General features: G+C 35.2%; 1 protein-coding gene across 4 annotated transcripts in view; it reads right to left on the reverse strand.

Moving 5' to 3' along the window:
* Fut8 (fucosyltransferase 8) overlaps positions 1 to 17,729 on the reverse strand; it is a 247,949-nt gene that overhangs the window by 124,250 nt on the left and 105,970 nt on the right. For all 4 annotated transcript variants that reach the window (XM_087911719.1, XM_087911718.1, XM_048415983.3 and 1 more), the window contains exon 3: positions 138 to 568. In XM_087911719.1, coding sequence (XP_087767845.1) covers positions 138 to 340 — 203 coding nt within the window. In that variant the 5' untranslated portion in view covers positions 341 to 568. The remainder of the gene's footprint in view (positions 1 to 137; positions 569 to 17,729) is intronic.

A 17,729-nucleotide genomic window follows, 5' to 3' on the forward strand; every position in this document is an offset into this window, starting at 1 on the left:
CTGACACTTTTTAAAAGTCGGCTAACATACTTAAAATTTTGCAAGGACAGTTTGTAGAAATTGTATTTTTCAACAGCAGAATGAGGCTAAAAGCCAAGCACAGCATTACATCAAATTCTTCAGTATTTCAAACCTACCGGAGAGACTCAGCCATCCTCCTCAAGTCTTCATTTTGTTGTTTTAAGCGTTCCAGCTTTGCAAGAATCTTGGAGAGTTCTCTGCTAGAATGATCTGGGTGGTCATTATCTCGAACCAAATGACCACCTATATAAAACAGCAAGGTCCCCCAGGCAAAAAGAATGAGCATAATCCAACGCCAGGAACCAGTCCATGGCCGCATTTTCAGAGTTTCAACTCCGTTCTCTGTCTTCCTGGAGCTCAAAGAATTGGAAACATTGTACTCCGTTTCTAGTTAGCCACACAGGAAAAAAGGAATCTGTTGTTTCAACACATGATGCTTCAGACAAATTAGTCTCTCTGGTATCCTGTGGTGGACTCTTAACAAAAAGATCTTCCTGGTGAGGCAAGGAGGAAGCTCTCCTGTCTTGTGCTTTGTGGACTCTACATGCTGTGGAAAGAGTAAGAAATGGACTAAGTTATTTAAGATACAGAAAATAATGTAAATTGACATTCATGGAGTCTCAGAAAACCCCATGATAATTACTTGACCAGGAGGTTGGCTGACAGACAGTTTGGCTAAATTCGTACATTAAGTCAACCACATACATTAGCGTTCTACCTGACAGCAAATAGTACACTCTAAGCCTGGAAGTCTAATTCCATCACCATTATTCTTTCTTGAATTGTTGTGTAATAACTCATATTATATAGGAATTAAAAGATTTTATCTTTGAAAAATTAACCAAAACCAATTTGGCTATGTATTTCAGGCTAATGTGCTCATTATCTAAAACAAAAACAAATTCTCAGTATGAGTGAACTCATTTCTACAAATTCTCATCTCTCCATCTCACTATTTAACTTGCAAACTGTCGATTTTTTGGATATATTCTCAAACTGACTTGAATTTTAGAGAAACATAGGTTATCATAGCCACCAACAGGTTGGCAACCACGCCAAACATCAAAAGGTTCAAACGGATAAAGCCAGACTTTACTTTTTCAATTATATTTAAAAGCACTAACAATTACAGGGTTGGATATGATATAAGTATATTATATACAAGGATGAAAATGTCACAGTGAAATCAATTTTTCTATATGAACAAATAAAAGTTTCAAAATTCCAAAAGAAAGCTAACATCAGTTAAACTCTTAAGGTATCTGTGCATTTTAAACTCCAAATGTTTATTTCCTGCCAGGTGGTAGTGGAACATGCCTTTAATCGCAGTACTTGAGAGACAGAGGGAGCTGCCTCTGTGAGTTCAAGGCCAGCCTGGTCTATAGAGTCAGTTCCAGGACAGACTCCAAAGCTACAGAGAAACTCTGTCTTGAACCACTCCCCACCAAAGTTCATTTCTCAATCAGTATGCTAAGAATTCTCTTAGAAATAAAATTATCTTCTCCCCGCAAAGAGCATAGATGAAAAATGTAACATAAAGTGATTGGGTAACTCTAAAGCTATGGAAGAAAAATCAGATATCAAAGAACGAAACTATATAGCTTCCGTAAAGGGGGGGTTGGTTAAAACATTTACATATTACATATTCAAGACTATACCATATATATATAGATAGATAGATAGATACTCTTATATATCTATCTATATGTATCTCTCTATATATATGGAACACATGACCACAAATCAAATTATCAAAAAGATTAAATAGAAAAGCTAAAGAAAAGAGATTGCGAAAATCAGAGTTTAGGGTTACTATTAATTTTTCTACTTTTGAACCTTAATTTTTTTTATTGATTTTTAAATGAACAAAAACTCAAAGAGAAGAAATTCTCTCCAGAATGTCCTAGAAACCCCACTTATTCTGGTTTTTACTAAAACAGAATGGGAGAATGAGGGAATATACTCACTGACTATTGTTTGAAAGCAAAATTCAAAAAGCACTAATCCCAAGGGCTGTTTAATGCCTTGTCTGCCACTTTAGTAACAGCGTTAATTCTGCCAGGGATACTGTTTGCTGTTGTTGAGCTCTACTGTTTTATCTTCTCCCTTTCTCAAAATTCTGTGCCTCTAAATCTCAGTTATCCCCATCCATCACCCAAACAAAGACTAAAGTCTGTCTAATGGTTCTAGTTGTTTACCACCCTAGAGGTAGGGGGACTTGGGATAAAGGAACCAATGAATGAGGTGGACTGAAGTCTCATCCAATAGTCAACTTTATTCAGAGCATCAGACAATTTATATTGAGAGTTAAGAAGAATCACACAAGTATAAAATCACAAAGACAAGCTGCATGTGGCAAAAAAATATGGTTTTCCATAGAAGCATATAAACAAATAACAATAGCCAGTTATATTCAATAACTTGAAGTAAACTCACTCCTCTCCACTATACCTGGGTGAGACATGAAAACATAGTTCAAGAATTTTGTGTTTTTAAAGAAACTGAAGTCACAAGACTCATCTTTTTTTCTTGGAATTTTCTCAAAAACACTCGGAATTCCCCTCACATAACTTTACTTTTGGACTACATTCTAACCCAGGGGAAGAATCAGTTAGTGAGGTCTACTTTTCCACATATATAGAAACTCTGGGTTTTCTGATTAAAATAAAATTCTATTCTGGCAGCTTAAGCGATAGATTCAATTTAATAATTCATTAAAAACTGAAGCTAAGACATGTGAGTTATTCTTTGTTATAACAACTTATATACCACTGAAAAATTCCATCATACCACATGCTGAAACTATTACATACCCTAGATATTTTCAAGATATTAGGAGATTAGATAGATATGCAAAGACACAAACAAACAAGTACAACTTTATATTTCTCTAGACTACTATAATAAACAGCAAAACAAAACTTTCAAAAAAGAATAATTTAAGCAACAAGGGAAAACAAAATAGGCTGAAACATTTTACTTGCAATTATACTGTAAAGTATCACAATATTCAAAGATATGACTTTTAACAATCAAATTTTATAGAAACATATACTTTTTTATAAAAATAACATTGGATTTGATAAACCAGTATTCAAAATATCCAAGGTATTAAACTACTATACTTGAATCAAGGCTGATATTATATAAACTATAAAGCACTAAATTATTATAAAAGTAAAACATGATCATCTTCTTAATTATTAACATTATCTTAACTCTGTTTTTGAGAATTTGTTTCTCAGAATTCTATAGAGTTCTTAACAAGTATTTTAAAATCAAATCAACACAAGCAAACCAAGTTGAAAAGTATTTTCTATGTAGTTATTCTATCATGAATTAAAAGCATATCTATTGAACCTTCCCCCCCATCTACTAACCACAGTGAAAGCCTAGTTGTTTTCTTGTCACGTATGAACTGCGATTGTCAAAATATAAACACTGTAATTTTGGTCATTTTGTTTGCTGCTGTCTCCCAAGCACTTAGAGCAGTATTTGCCATTTAGTAATCACTAATGAAAACTCATGAGTATGTGAATACATGGACTGTGTCACACATGATTTACAAAGAAACTGAGCACATAAGCTATAACTACATTTATGGCAAACTTTAGACAGCAAATTTGAAATCAGAGAGCACTATTATAAGCAAAGTGGATCAAAAATAAAATCATTTGTAAACTTTAAGATTTACTCTTTCAACCTCTTTCTTATCTTACAATATACTGAAATTTTCTTGAAGTGAGTTTTCTTTCAAACATTTATGATCTTACTCCTATTTAGAATCTCATAATACTCTTCTTCTGCAGAATATTAACTCAACCAAAATATGGCAGACTTCCCCCTGGCAATGTATTTGATGAATAATACTAACTTTTAAAAGCACACCCACAGTGACATATTTCTTCCAAAAAGGCCAAACCTCCTAATTCATTTCAAATACTACCATTCCCTGATGACTGAATAAGCAAATATATGAATTTACGGGGGGAATTCTTATTCTAACCACCACAGCAGGTACACAGATCCATGCATGTGTGGAGGGCAGAGGTCAACATCTGGTGTCTTTCTCAATTGTTCTCTGCACTGGTTGTTTCTTGTCAACATGACACAAACTAGAGTCATCCGGGAAGAGGGAACCTCAACTAAGAAAATACAGACCAGTAGGCAAGTGGTCCTGGGGTACAGACAAGAAAGCAGACTTAGTAATGTGTCTACTTCAATTCCTGCTGCCAGGTTCCTGACTTGTAAGCTGAAAGTGATGGACTGTAAGCTGGAAGATGCTATAAATTCTTTCTCCCATAAGTTCCTGTTGGTCGTGGTGTTTATCACAGCAATAGAATGCAAACAAAGGCATTAGCTGTCTTTTCCTTTTTGAGACAAGGACTCTCACTGAACCTAGATCTGTAATTGGCTACACAAACTAGTCATGCTCCACACAATGACAGCCATGGATTCACCCTCTAAACTGGGAGCCCTAATAAACTCTTCTATAAGTGGCCTTGGCCATTGTGTCTCTTCATAGCAATAGAAAAGTAACTAAGAAAGATAATATTAACTGGAGTTTATAAAATGCTTTACAATATTTGAAAAACATTTAAGCATATTATCACATAATGTTCACCATTACTTGAGTATACAGAATATCATTCCAATTTTATAGTTGGGTAAGCTGTCCATATATTTTATAACCCATGACTGATTTGAGAAGTTTGCTCTTCACACTACATAATATTGCCAATCAAATATATATGCACACAAGTGTATATGTACACATACAACTCAGTCGAAAACTGTAAATGTACACATTTCACTTCTGTTTATTAGTACCATCACTTTACTTGCTTTGTGTGCACACAGTGTGAGGAGGACAACAACTGATCATGTGTATCTTCCTCACTCACTCTCCACCCTATTTTGTTGTGTGAGGATTTGTGCTGTGTGTGTGTGCTTGTGTATATGTATATGTTTGTGTCTGTATGTATGTTTTTGTGTATGTGTGTGTGCAAGTATGTGCGCATGTGTTCACTAGCCTATGCAGGCATTTGTTAGGCCAGAGTCTGACCAGGATGTCTCTCTCAATCTCTACCAATTCTCTGCCTCATTTTTTGAGATAGGAATTTGACCTTGAATTTGACATTTTGGCTACACTGGCTACTGGAGAGTTTCTGCACCTTAATACTAGGGTTATAGCCACCGAAAAAAGTAACTTGGTTTTTACATGGATGCTAAGGATCTGAACTCAAGTCCTAATGTTTTTAAGCAGGCACCTGACCCAGCGAGCCATCTCTTCAAACATAATAGTATCACTTTAAACTGCTTTCATTCGAGGCCAAAGGGACAGATGACCAGTCCAGACTGCTAACTTATTGGAATATTATAAGTTAATTACATCAGTAAAGACAACTTTCTATATTATTGTATGTAACTATTAAAGTAAGATACTCCTTGTTGAAATCTCATTAATGTGACTATGAGTTTGTACTTCATAACTAAGCCAACTAGTTACTAAAATATTAGCAATTTTGATTAATTAAGATAATATTCTGTACTTGTGTACCAAAAATAACTAATATTTTATATTCATATGTGTATAATTATTACCGTACCAGGAAAAAAAAGGTGAAAATGTGATTACTACATGTCTTAGTTTGTATTTCTATTGCTGTGGAGAAATACCATGACCACAGCAATTCTTGGAAAACATTAAATTGAGGTGGTTAAATTAAATTATATTTCAGAGGTCCAATTCATTATCGTCATGGCGGGACATGGCAGCATGAAGGCAGACAGAGTGCTGAAGAAGGAGCCGAGAATTCTACATCTTTGGTCCCCACGCAACAGGAAGTGAACTGAACTAAGTGTATGTATGAGCAGACCTCAAAGCCCATCCCCACAGTGACACCCTTCCTCCAACAAGGCCACACTTACTTCAACAAGGCAACACCGCCTAATAGTGCCACACTCTATCAGCTTATGGGGGGGGCCAATAACTTTCAAACTACCACATTATATAAGCAGTAAATGAAACTGAACTTTATAAACATCTTTCTTTTCTTCTATCCCTCCTTCCTTCCACATTTTAATTCAGTTAGTTTCACCATGGTGCTTTTACAGAAAATGACAGGGGGTTTCAGCTAAAATTAAACGGTCATTTTAATTCATGATACTAATTTTGCTTGCTTCATTCTGTTTTTTAATATATATATATGTATATATATTCACTTAGGGGGACTATTAAGAAAGATTCTAATAAATTCAGTAGCACTACTTAATTTTAAAGAGAGTTGAGCTCAATAGAGAATGTGAATTAAAGATACAGATTTGAGGATATGTTAATCTAGAATTGAATTGACTTAATTCATATATGGCTCTTTAAATAATAGTATTTTGTAACTCATGATCAGCTTTTCTCTAACATTTTACTTACAATTTTTTTTTCCAAACTGAAGTACTTATGTTTCTTAACCAAGAAAGCACACCATTAAAATATAACAGTCAAACTAAACATTTGTTAATCTTGCAAACTTAACCTTCATTAAATTATGAACTAATGATTTCTTTTTTTTTCATTTACTTGAAAATTTTAGTTCATCTCGTGACACGGAATTAACTAGGGAAGCATTCTGAAGTAATGACTTTCTAGTTTGTTTTAATTCAAAGAATTATGAAGTGAATGTTTACAATCATTCTATCTGTTCTGTAAAAGATTAGGATATTAGGAAAGTTGGGCACAGTTCTGTCATTTGCTAATTAATGCACTAGTTATTTGACTTGATTCTACTGTCTCTGAAATACGTGAAAAATAGAATTTTACATTAATGACTGAATTTAAACTGACTGCAGAATAATTACTGTTAAAATTCTTTTCATTAAAAAATGATAGGCATGGCACGTGCTTTCAAATCCAATACTAGGGAGGCTGGAACAGAAGAGTCATAAACCCTAGCCAATTCTGTGTTACATGACCAGATCCTGTCTTCCTGTAGTCCCAGCATGGGAAGATGCAGCCAAGGAGGATCTAGAGCTAAAGGTCATGCTCAACTACACAGTGAATATAAAGCCAGTCAGTGATAAAAGGCAATCTCAAAACAAATAAACCAACGCAGTGGGGGGGGGGGGGGAGAAAATGAAGAAAGGAAGGGAAAGAAGAAGGAAGTTAAAAATCTGAAATAATTTAGTGGGAAAAAATCTGTTATTTGAACATAAAATGCAACTGAGAAACAACAAAAACAAATTCGGTTTGAAAAATGCAATAATGAAATCTAATTCTCTATAAGCTAATAAAAATGTAATAAAATCACATAATTCAGGCATTTAATAAATTTGTCAATTTTTATTAATGGCATTTTCAATTATATTCACAAGTGGGAATGGTTTAAACTTAATCTGAAGTTGTTTTCAACTTTAAGTATAATTTACTGCTACAAAAGGTCCTTATGAGGTACCCAGTTAAATGACTTGTTTTCTAATCTGACCTTCATACAACTATTATTTTCTCTTATCAATCAACTTTCTCTCTTAGTGACAAATACTAATCTGATTTACACACACACACACACACACACACAAACCTTGCCAGGACTAAGGGCCACTGCTGCTCAATTTAGCTCAAATCCATTCCCTTTTGCCCAATTTCATACTTAGTGATATATTCTCAATTACTTCACTTCAATTTATGCTATCAGTGCTGTGTGACCAATGGAGGAGGGAAATAAAAAAAATTTAAAAATTACAATTTCACAGCATCTGAAGAGTAAAATATTCATGAGGCATGGTCCCACAATTATGTCTAATCTTATTGATCAGATGTTTAAAATTATTCCAAATACACAGTCAAAATAATTATTTTATAGTAAAAGAAATTCAGCAGTTCCCAAAAGAAGTCCCAAACTAAGTAAGAGTTATGGGTTTTTTGTTTTGTTTTGTTTTATTAAATTCAAGAAAGGAAAGTGAGAGAAAGGTTAGAAAGAAAAAATTGAACCAAACCAATTCACAGGTAGAGATCTTCAGTGAGGCACAGAAAAACCAAAACAAGATCATCCATTGTAAATCATTAGAGTTAAACCAACCTTCATTTACTGCATCATTTAGTTGATAATTAGTATTAGATTAAAAGCAGCTAAAATAATATTTAAAGCTAACATATAGAAGAATAACAGAAATGTTACTAAAAATTAATTTAGGCAATATTTTAAAATCAGTATATTTCATGTGATTGTACTCAATTTGTAATACAACAGATATATAGCTTGCTAAGAATATTCTCCATTTAAAAAAAATGTTATGAGACCTTTACTTCTACCCATAAGGAAATAATGGTCAAGAATTAATTTGCAGGACTACCATCACTACCATGCCTAAGAATGAAGGTAGACCAGTTTGGTTTTGTTGTTATTTTAATGGAAGTACTAATAATAAGAATGCACATGGATAGATGGATGTAGGGGTAGCAGGAGGACAGAGAGAGAGAGACTATGAATGAATGAGAATGGGATGAACAAGACAATAGTGAGGGCTGACACATCTGCAATCTCCAGCACTTAAAAGCTGAAGCAGAAAGGTGGAAAGTCCAGGCTGCTGCAGCTATCTAGTAAGATCTGGTCGTGTTCTAGACTACCTGGTCTGTACTCCATACAGGTCTTGCAGACTTATCTGAAACACACTTGCCTACTTGTTCCATGGCTTTGTTCCTCATCAAATGCAAGCTACCACTCAATTGCCATTTTCTCAATGAAACTTTCCTTTGTTCTATGTTAAAGCAGTGTGTTTTCCCCTTGAACACTTCAATATTTCCTGGTGTGCCTGTTTTCCTCTAGAACGCTTATCACCATCTGACATACTAAGTATCAGGCTACACAACAGAATAAAAACTTCATCAGACAATTTCTCTTTGTTCACTGATTATTAGTCAGTCTAGAATACAACAACCACCTAATAAAAGTCTTGAATAATAAAAAATGGGTACAAAAAGAGAAATTTTCATTTAAAATGTCTACCATGCTTTTATCTATATACATGTGTTCATATAGCAACTAACTTTAAATATCAATTACAAATTCTGTATTTATAATTATGGTATTCATTTGGGCAATTCAGTTTTTAGAATTTTCTTCTTATAAAATAATTTTAAATACATGGAAGAATTTTAAAACAATGGTATGGCAAGACTTCATTTTAAAAGAGAACAAAATAATTTATTCTCTATTATAGAAATAATTTCATTCTTAAAATTGATGATAAAATAAAGGTACTATATCACCCAGGTTTGAAATTACCATATTCAGTGATATAGACACACACATGATCATGATGTGGTGGTAGTGGTAGTGGTGGTGGTGGTGGTGCTGATGGTGGTGATGCTAGTGATGGTGGTGCTGGTGGTGGTTTTGATGGTGGAGGTGGTGCTGGTGGAGGTGCTGGTGCTGGTGGTGCTGGTAGTGATGGAAGTGAAAAAGAAAACTCTAGAGCCACCATCCAATGCTTGCAGTTTGTTGTCCTTGCTTAACATGTTTACAATGTTTGAGGTCTTATGAAATTTGGTACTTATCACTAAATAGCTAGACCTTTTAAAAATAAGAATGAGAAAGAAGATCTTAAATTTTGCAAAACAGAATTCAAAGAGCTATATGGTGTAAAAAACATTTGGGGGGAAAATAAAACTTTATTTTTAAGCAATATTCACTACTTTATAATAATATCTTAAAAAGCAAACAGTTCTGGGGAATTTAGAGAAGAAATCAGAAGAGCAAAAGCAGAGACAAGAGAGTGAAAGGATGATAAAAGGTTAAAGAGCAGAAAAGAAAGCATGCACAGGAGTTGCAGCAAGCTCAAATCTTCAGGCTCCAGGCTGGTGGCTACAAACTGACCTCTGCCAAGACACAAAGGTCCCAATACCAAATCAGCAAAGGGACTGAGACCTAGGTATGGCTAAGCGTCCTGATAACCTAGGCACATAATACTAGAAAGACTCACTTGTTGCTTCTGCCTGTCTACTGACATGGTTCTCTGCTGCCAAACACTGAAGGGTTTAAGAGCTGCCACTGCTACAGACCAGCCTTTAAAGAGTCTCTTTGCCTACCCACAAATCCTATTCAGCTAAAGCAAAGGAAGCCTCACCCAGCCGACTGGAGAAATAGCTACAGAGCCAAGACAACCTTAGACTCTCCATACTCTAGCCTCAGTCACTCACCAGCTAGAATTACAGAATATAGCCCATTCCCGGCTTTTTACAATGTTTTTAATCTCTATTTCTCTTTAACCTCATTTCTCCATTGTTCTTTTTAAGATTGCCCATCTCTCTCTTAAGCATTTTCTACCCGTTCTTATATGTTTATTTTTCTCATTAAGGCCTGAGGCATATTAATCATAGATGTTTTAAATTCACTGCTTGGTCCTGACATCCTGGCCCTGAGAGTGTGATTCTGATGCTGTTCTTTCTTTATTAAACTATGTGTAGAGCAGAGGGACATACATTTTAGCATACTGTAATTTTTAGCCAAAGTGCTACAGGATATACTGGGCAGAAAAAAAACCTGTAACAAAGAGGCCTTCAGTACTCTGTCAAGGTGTGGAAGAAGGAACCACATCCCACGATCAGGCTCTAGCCTCCTATTGACCTGTGCCCAACAACTAACTCCACTGGAGCCTCTCAACTTTGCCTGCTTTCTCAGGAAAACAGTGGCTGGAACAGAACTTGGGAACTCCCCTTCCCCAAGGTCAATGAGATGTTAGTAAAAGACGTTTTTCTTGATGACAGCCTTGTTAAGAACAGAAATCTCTGGGATATTTTGAAAATGATTACCTTTCTTCTCTCTATCTCTAAAAATCAGAATTGTTGTTCTCCCATGCTGATAGTCACAGTAAAGAACTAGAGGGAAAGGCCCAGAAGTATGGGGTTCCCCCCTGAAGTTTTTAATCTCTCTGACTTGTCCATGCCAGCCTTCAAACAGTTCTTATGATTTAGTATTGGTACACTGCTTCTCTCTGCTTTCTCTAACTTAAAAGAACTGTTTATTTTTAAATGTTTGCAGCTTTTTATTTCCTCCCTCCCTCTCTCTCTCTCTCTCTCTCTCTCTCTCTCTCTCTCTCTCTGTGTGTGTGTGTGTGTGTGTGTGTGTGTGTAGGACAAATTGGTGAATTTTAACCTATCATCACAGAAGTAATCCTTACCAAAATTAGTTTATCTGGGAAATCCTAACCTGTCCATCACTGTTGTTCTTATTAGTAAGGAGTACAGCTACTTTTCTTGCCAGTTCACATGGGGATGAATACTCAGTACATCTTATATTACTGGCTTAAATTTTATTTGAGTTTTAATCTACTTAGCAAAAAGAATATTGGTTAACTTAAGGTAAACACTGTGCCTAATTCAAAACCTGAAAAAAATGCTGTAAAACAAGCTTCCAGACTTAAGAAGAATGTCAGAAAGACTGTCCCCAAATGTAGATATCAACAGTGAGTTCATTGTACGTGTTTATGATACTATTCTAGTTCGACATCCAAGTGCACTATATGAAATAAATAGTCATCACACAACATCAGATAATAAAATATTTAAAAAATAAGACTTATTGTAACAACATAAAGAGTAAGTAATCCTTTAAATTCAGCTAGCAGATTACACAATTAGACACATCAGTTTTTCCTTAGAAGAAAATTTTAAAAAGATAGGTAAGAAAATATTTGGATAAGGTCACAAAAAGGATGGGTAAAAAGAGAAAAATAAATATAAATCACCTAGATTAACATCCACCAAAAAATGAATCAAATGAGAGCATAATGAGTTCGTGTAAATGACAGAACATTACCAAAACGTACCCTCTATTTGCAAAATATAAAACATATTTCTGAGACCCTACAATCCCCAAAGACAGTATCTAAGTAACACTGAGACTAAATACTTACTATAGATTCTAACTAAATAATCCATAAAATGTATTCAATTATGTCCATTTACACAGGATAAAAAAAAAGCAGAAGACAAGGTAAACTACCCTCTTATGTCTTACTGATTATATGAATAAAAATAAACCATTTAGGTGATAGTAGTGAGGTAAGGGACAAGACAGTCTAGCAAACAAACACAGAAAACAGTCCCTGCTCCAAAAAAGGATATGAGAAGTTTCAGTATCCTCTTTACAGCTAAAATAATATACCTCAGTTTACTCCCCTGAGGAACAGTGAGACCCATCAACAAATAATAGTGTTTTCTGAGTGAGGGAAAATTAGAAAGAAAGAAAGAAAGAGAGAGAGAGAGAGAGAGAGAGAAAGAAAGAAAGAGAGAAAGAAAGAAAGAAAGAAAGAAAGAAAGAAAGAAAGAAAGAACAAGGTTTCTGACTTAAAATGAAAAAGATTATTAAGTTACAAAGTTACTTCAATATTAACTGAAAATGGCACTTAGTTTCCTTCCCCTAGAATGTAAGACATTAAAGAAAACCACACGGTATTACAGAGAAAGGTGTTATAGCTTGAATCTGGGTCTCTAAAATTATTAGCTGTTCAAATGAGATAAAAAAAAAGAAATACTAATTATCTAGAAACATGCTTTTTGCTATTAACATGAAGCATATTTCGTAGTCAACTGAGAAATTTATCTCAAAGTATGAGTTGTAAAGGACAGCTTCTTTGAAAGCAAAGTCTATAGAAACAGTTAAAAATACTTATACAATTCCTGATCACTAAATGTGAGTTGATTAAATTTTTAAAAAATCATATCTTTACATCTTTCACCTTTCACTAATTTTTTTTCCTAAAGGGGGCATGAAGATTTGGCAAAGGCAAAAAGGCACCACAGTTTAGAGGTGGGAGGGGCCCCCATGTAGTTTCAAGGACAAAGCATAATGCATTCCAGGATGTAGTTACAGCTCTTCATCTAGAATGCAACTAATATTGAACTGCAGCAATCAGTCAAGCTAAGCAAATTAAAATAACAGTAATTTGAAAGATTATCTTCTATAAATATTCAAATACGGATGTTTGTGTGAACATAAGGGTCTCGGCATGCCAATCAAAATGTTTTGTTTAGGATCCTAAAATTGAGTTCACTTTTTTACCCTTCTGTAGGAATCCCCTTGAATCTATAACTTCCTATGTTAACTTTCTCCTCAATTAGACTAATTCTCTTTCCACAGCCAGACTTAAAAATTTACAGATAATATTCACACATACACATCAACAGTCAAGAGGAAAATATCCAGAACCTTTGAATATCTGAGTGTGTAAAGGCTCAAGGAAAGTTACGGAAGCATAGTGCTTTAAGGGAACAAAGCAATGAGAGGCCGGTGTGCTTTAGTAATACTTTGTGTGTATGTGTGTGTACATGTGTATGTGCGTGTGCTTACAGGTACACTATGGAAGAAATCAAAAACTGGTCTTCTTCAAATACTTTCTACCTCATTTTCTAAGATGTAGTCTCTCACTGAACTCACCAATTCAGCTAGGCTGACAGAACCAAGCTCCAGAAATTCTCGTCTCCACAACCCTAGCACCAAGCAATTTATCAACTGAGACATCTCCCTAAATTTCTGTTAAGAAAAACTGCATTTATCTGGCTCAAGACTTTATGCTCTCTAAGTTTAAATATCTGCAACTATTACAACAGGAAAAATGCTATCAGTGTTAAATTCAATCCAAATATACTGTTTTGAAATCAATAGCAAGAGCAATCAGCAGTTAAGAGTCTTAGGGGCCTTAATAAACACAAGATATCTAATGCATTAACATGCTCTATAGCCCTATACCTGGTTAGTCAGTTTCCCTTAAACAAATAGAATTACTGAAAAGCCTGAAGGCCTTGCATGAAAACTGTACATGATAGGCATGGCTCTGCTCAACTACACACCTGTGACAAACTGCTCAAAATAGTCCTAGTTACACAAACCTGCTGTGGAACAATCTTTTTGTATACTATGAATATGTATTGCTCTCATTGGCTAATAAAGAGCTCACTGGCCTATAGCAGGGCAGGAGGTTAGATGGAAAAATGAGACTAAGAGGACACTAGGAAGAAGAAGGACAGAATCAGAAGAGTTGCCAGCCAAATGCAGAGGGCGCAGGAGATGAATGTGTCATGATAATAAAGATACTCCATGTGGCAGAGCATAAATAAGTTTAGAGCTAAGTTAAAATGCAAGAGCTAGTTTTAGAAATAAGCCTGAGCTACTGGCTGAGAATTTACAATTTATAGTAAGTCTCTGAGTCAGTTATTTGGGAAACGACTACCTGGTAATTTGGTAGCAGACAATCAGGACAGGAAAACTCCATCAAACAAACTTGTAGAGGTTCTTACACTATGCTCATTCCTTCCCTATGCAACCATATAAACCCCACATGCAATTGAAGTCCAGTCAAACCAGTGATTTTCAAACCAGGAAGGACAGAGAAAAATTTGGCTTGGAAACCAATATATTTAGCCTCCTCTGGGTGGCGCCCAACGTGGGGCTTCTTTTTTTATTCCCGTGGAGCCTCCCAGTTGCCTCGCTGTCCCTGGGAGTCAGCGGTCAGCCCCTCCCTCCCACCACCACCACCACCACCGCCTCTGTCCGCTGCACAGCATCTGCTCTGCAGAATCCAACACCCCTAATGATATAACGAATTAGAATCGAGCATCTTAAGATCCATCAAGTGGTTAAAAGATGAGGACCTCTTGGGAATAGATTATTAGAGAGTCTTTAACTCTTCAGTTTAAAAAAAAAACTGGTTGCTACATCAGGAACTGTTTGACAGTGGGCAGCCGATTTTTCAATCCTACCAAATTTACACAGGCTCTTAAACAACAGAAAACCCAACCAATGTGAATATAATGACTTAAGAGAGGAGGAGAGGGAGGAGGAGAATAGGGAAAAGGAGAAAAAGAAGGAGGAGGAGGAGGAGGAAGAGGAGGAGTACCAGAGTTGTTTTAGAACAATGGGTCCTATCTCATGTCCCAAATCACACCAAATAGACAAATCAGTCATAGTGACTGATGTTCCATTTATACAGTGATGGTCCCACAAGATTATACTCCCTAACAAAGTCATGGGCACCTGTCAATGTTTTCAAACAGTGACTATATAATCCAGTAAAGCAGTTGTCAGAACAATTCTTATCCCTAAGCAATAAATGGCTATGGTTAAAACACTGGAAACTATTTTTTATTCTAGACCTCCAAGCACTATGAGCATTTAGGATCCTGTTGTCTATGAAAGAGACCAAGAAACACAAGGCCTATGCCATCATGTAACTCAAAGATGAGAGATAGGATATACTTGTTACTCAGCTATTGCTCAGGCCCAAACCCATCCTTTAATAATCCTTTATGTTGAAAGCCTTTATACTACTTTTCTCTTTCACTAGATAGCTTCCTAATACTGCCAATAAAAGCACTAAAGAGAGACTATGTATCTTATCCAGTCAAGAATGCCCCAGCACAGGCCCTCCACCCTAAAGGAGTAGTTGGTGGAAGCTACAGGTCTCAGAAACAGCAGCAACCACCAGACAGTAGAGGCTAGAGACTCTAATATGCCCTATTCCAAGCTTTTTATTGTCTCACACCTATGGGAAAGAAGTTTCCTGCAATTATTATCTGTGCTACTTCAGTTACTTTTGTTTTTCATGCCTCCTAACACTTCTGGAACCTATCCCTGTGTGAAATTTTCATGCCTGAAGTAGCGGGTATGGATCCTAATTGATCCACCATGCCTTGATGGAATAAAAGTCAGCAAGATCTTGATTACTTTAGAAAACAGATTCACACACATACACACAAATGAGAATGTATAAGAAAATATTGACTAGCTCTCCTCTAAAATACATGCAAGTTGAAAAATATATTCAAGTAGTATGTTTGAAAAAACAAAGAAAGCAACTATCATGCTAGGAAACATCAAAACTCGGAAACTAGCAGCTGATAAAAATCGTAAACAAATGCTTTCTTCTTAAAATAATAAAAATCATGGAACCTTAGAAACGGAAGGCACTATATTCTTCTCAACATTTACCCATTTTTATTGAGTCAGTTTGGGTTAAATCAAGTTTGGGCTGCTATACTTTAAGGAAACTGCTCAGAGATTAGAAGAGTCCAAAGATTACATAAATAATGAAAGGAGACAAAAATGGAATCCCTGAAGAAAGGTTCACGACGTCAAACTTTTTAAAACAGAGTAGTGGAAAGGAAAAAACAAACAAATAAACAAAAAATCCTTCAGGCTCACATATCTGGCTTTTAGCTCGAGAGTTCTAAGTGTTCTTCAATTTGACAAAGGAAATAGACTTAAAATCAAAAATACCAAAGTAGGTAAATTGAAAGACTGAGAAGCACACATGAGCATGTAACTTTGCTTAAAAGGCTTCTCAGAAGCAACATTTCAGAACTACTGGGAAACTACTAAATACGTGTTAACCTGATCCCCAAGTAAGTGCTAGGCACATGAAAATCTAGACAGCACTTCAGTCTGAAAGCAGCTTGAGAAGGAAGTAAAGCTCTAACCTGAAAATTACTTTCTGAAATTTTCTAAAATTGCCAAGACAATTTTTTATTTGTTAGAATTTACTGAGAATAGTATAACAAAAAATTAATAATAATAACTAGTTATTCAATATATGTCACGTATAGGGATTGTTCCATCTTACAAACTGGTTAAACCCTCGAGATGTTTATGAAGTAGGTATTTTATGATTCTTGTTTATCCATAAAACAAAACAAACTCTTAGAAAAATTACCTTGCCCCAAGTCACACACCTAAGTTGACAACTGAGATTTGAGGTAGTCTCTTAAGAGCCTACACTCAGTCCCAAAATATTACTGTTTTCCAACATCATTTCCAAAAGAATCTGAAGGCATCTAAAAAAAAGTATAATTGTTTGTACTAAAATTGTTGTCAAATATAAAGGAAAAATAAAGTGTTTTTCTCAAGTTTAAAATAGTTCAGAATTATATCAGCACTGTTAGAAGTCTGACACACACTCAGCACAGGAATGAGACAGAAAGGACAGTAAGTCAGAAGATAATTATGAGTCCAGCATTGTCGGTATTTTTTAAAATGCCTGATATATTCACAAACCAATATCGAACGCAGGACTATCTTACAAAGAAAACTTCTGGTAATAACCACATTATTAATTGAACTTGGGCAGCAACTGAAGCCTCATATTAAAGAACACATTCTCCCCAGTATTGCTCTCCTTTCTCCCCTAGCAGCTTTATTGATGAATTCTTGACATATTAGACTTTCACTCTGAAATGTCTATCTTTAAGATTATCTCCATAATTAAATAATTTTAAAAAACTGAGTATCTCTTAAATCCATTCCTACAATGACGGCTACCATCACAACCATTATCACCATTGCTACCAGCTCCTGAGAAAAGTCAAGTACATTAAGCTAGGATTTTTCTCATTGAAAGAGGAGTAACATAAATGAGTGTGGATTTTCTTCCCTGTACTTGTGCTGCTCCCAACTTTTAAATACGTCCTTTTTCTTCTCATTTGTAATTTACAAAACTCCAATTCTGACAATTTTCTAAAGGACCCAAGAGTCCTTTAGAAAATATTGAAGACAATTAAAGGGAAGGTAAAATGGATGTTATAGGTAAAAAGCCTACTAAAAGTCTTAATAACGTATGAGTTCTACATAACATGGAAGAACAGTTGACATTCTGAGATATAAATAACAACATTGTACTAGCAAATTGGTTAAATTTAAAACATGCTACATTGTATCTTGTAT

This window comes from Myodes glareolus, chromosome 11 (genome assembly GCF_982192425.1).
Source record: "Myodes glareolus chromosome 11, mMyoGla1.1, whole genome shotgun sequence".
Lineage (NCBI taxonomy): Eukaryota > Metazoa > Chordata > Mammalia > Rodentia > Cricetidae > Myodes > Myodes glareolus.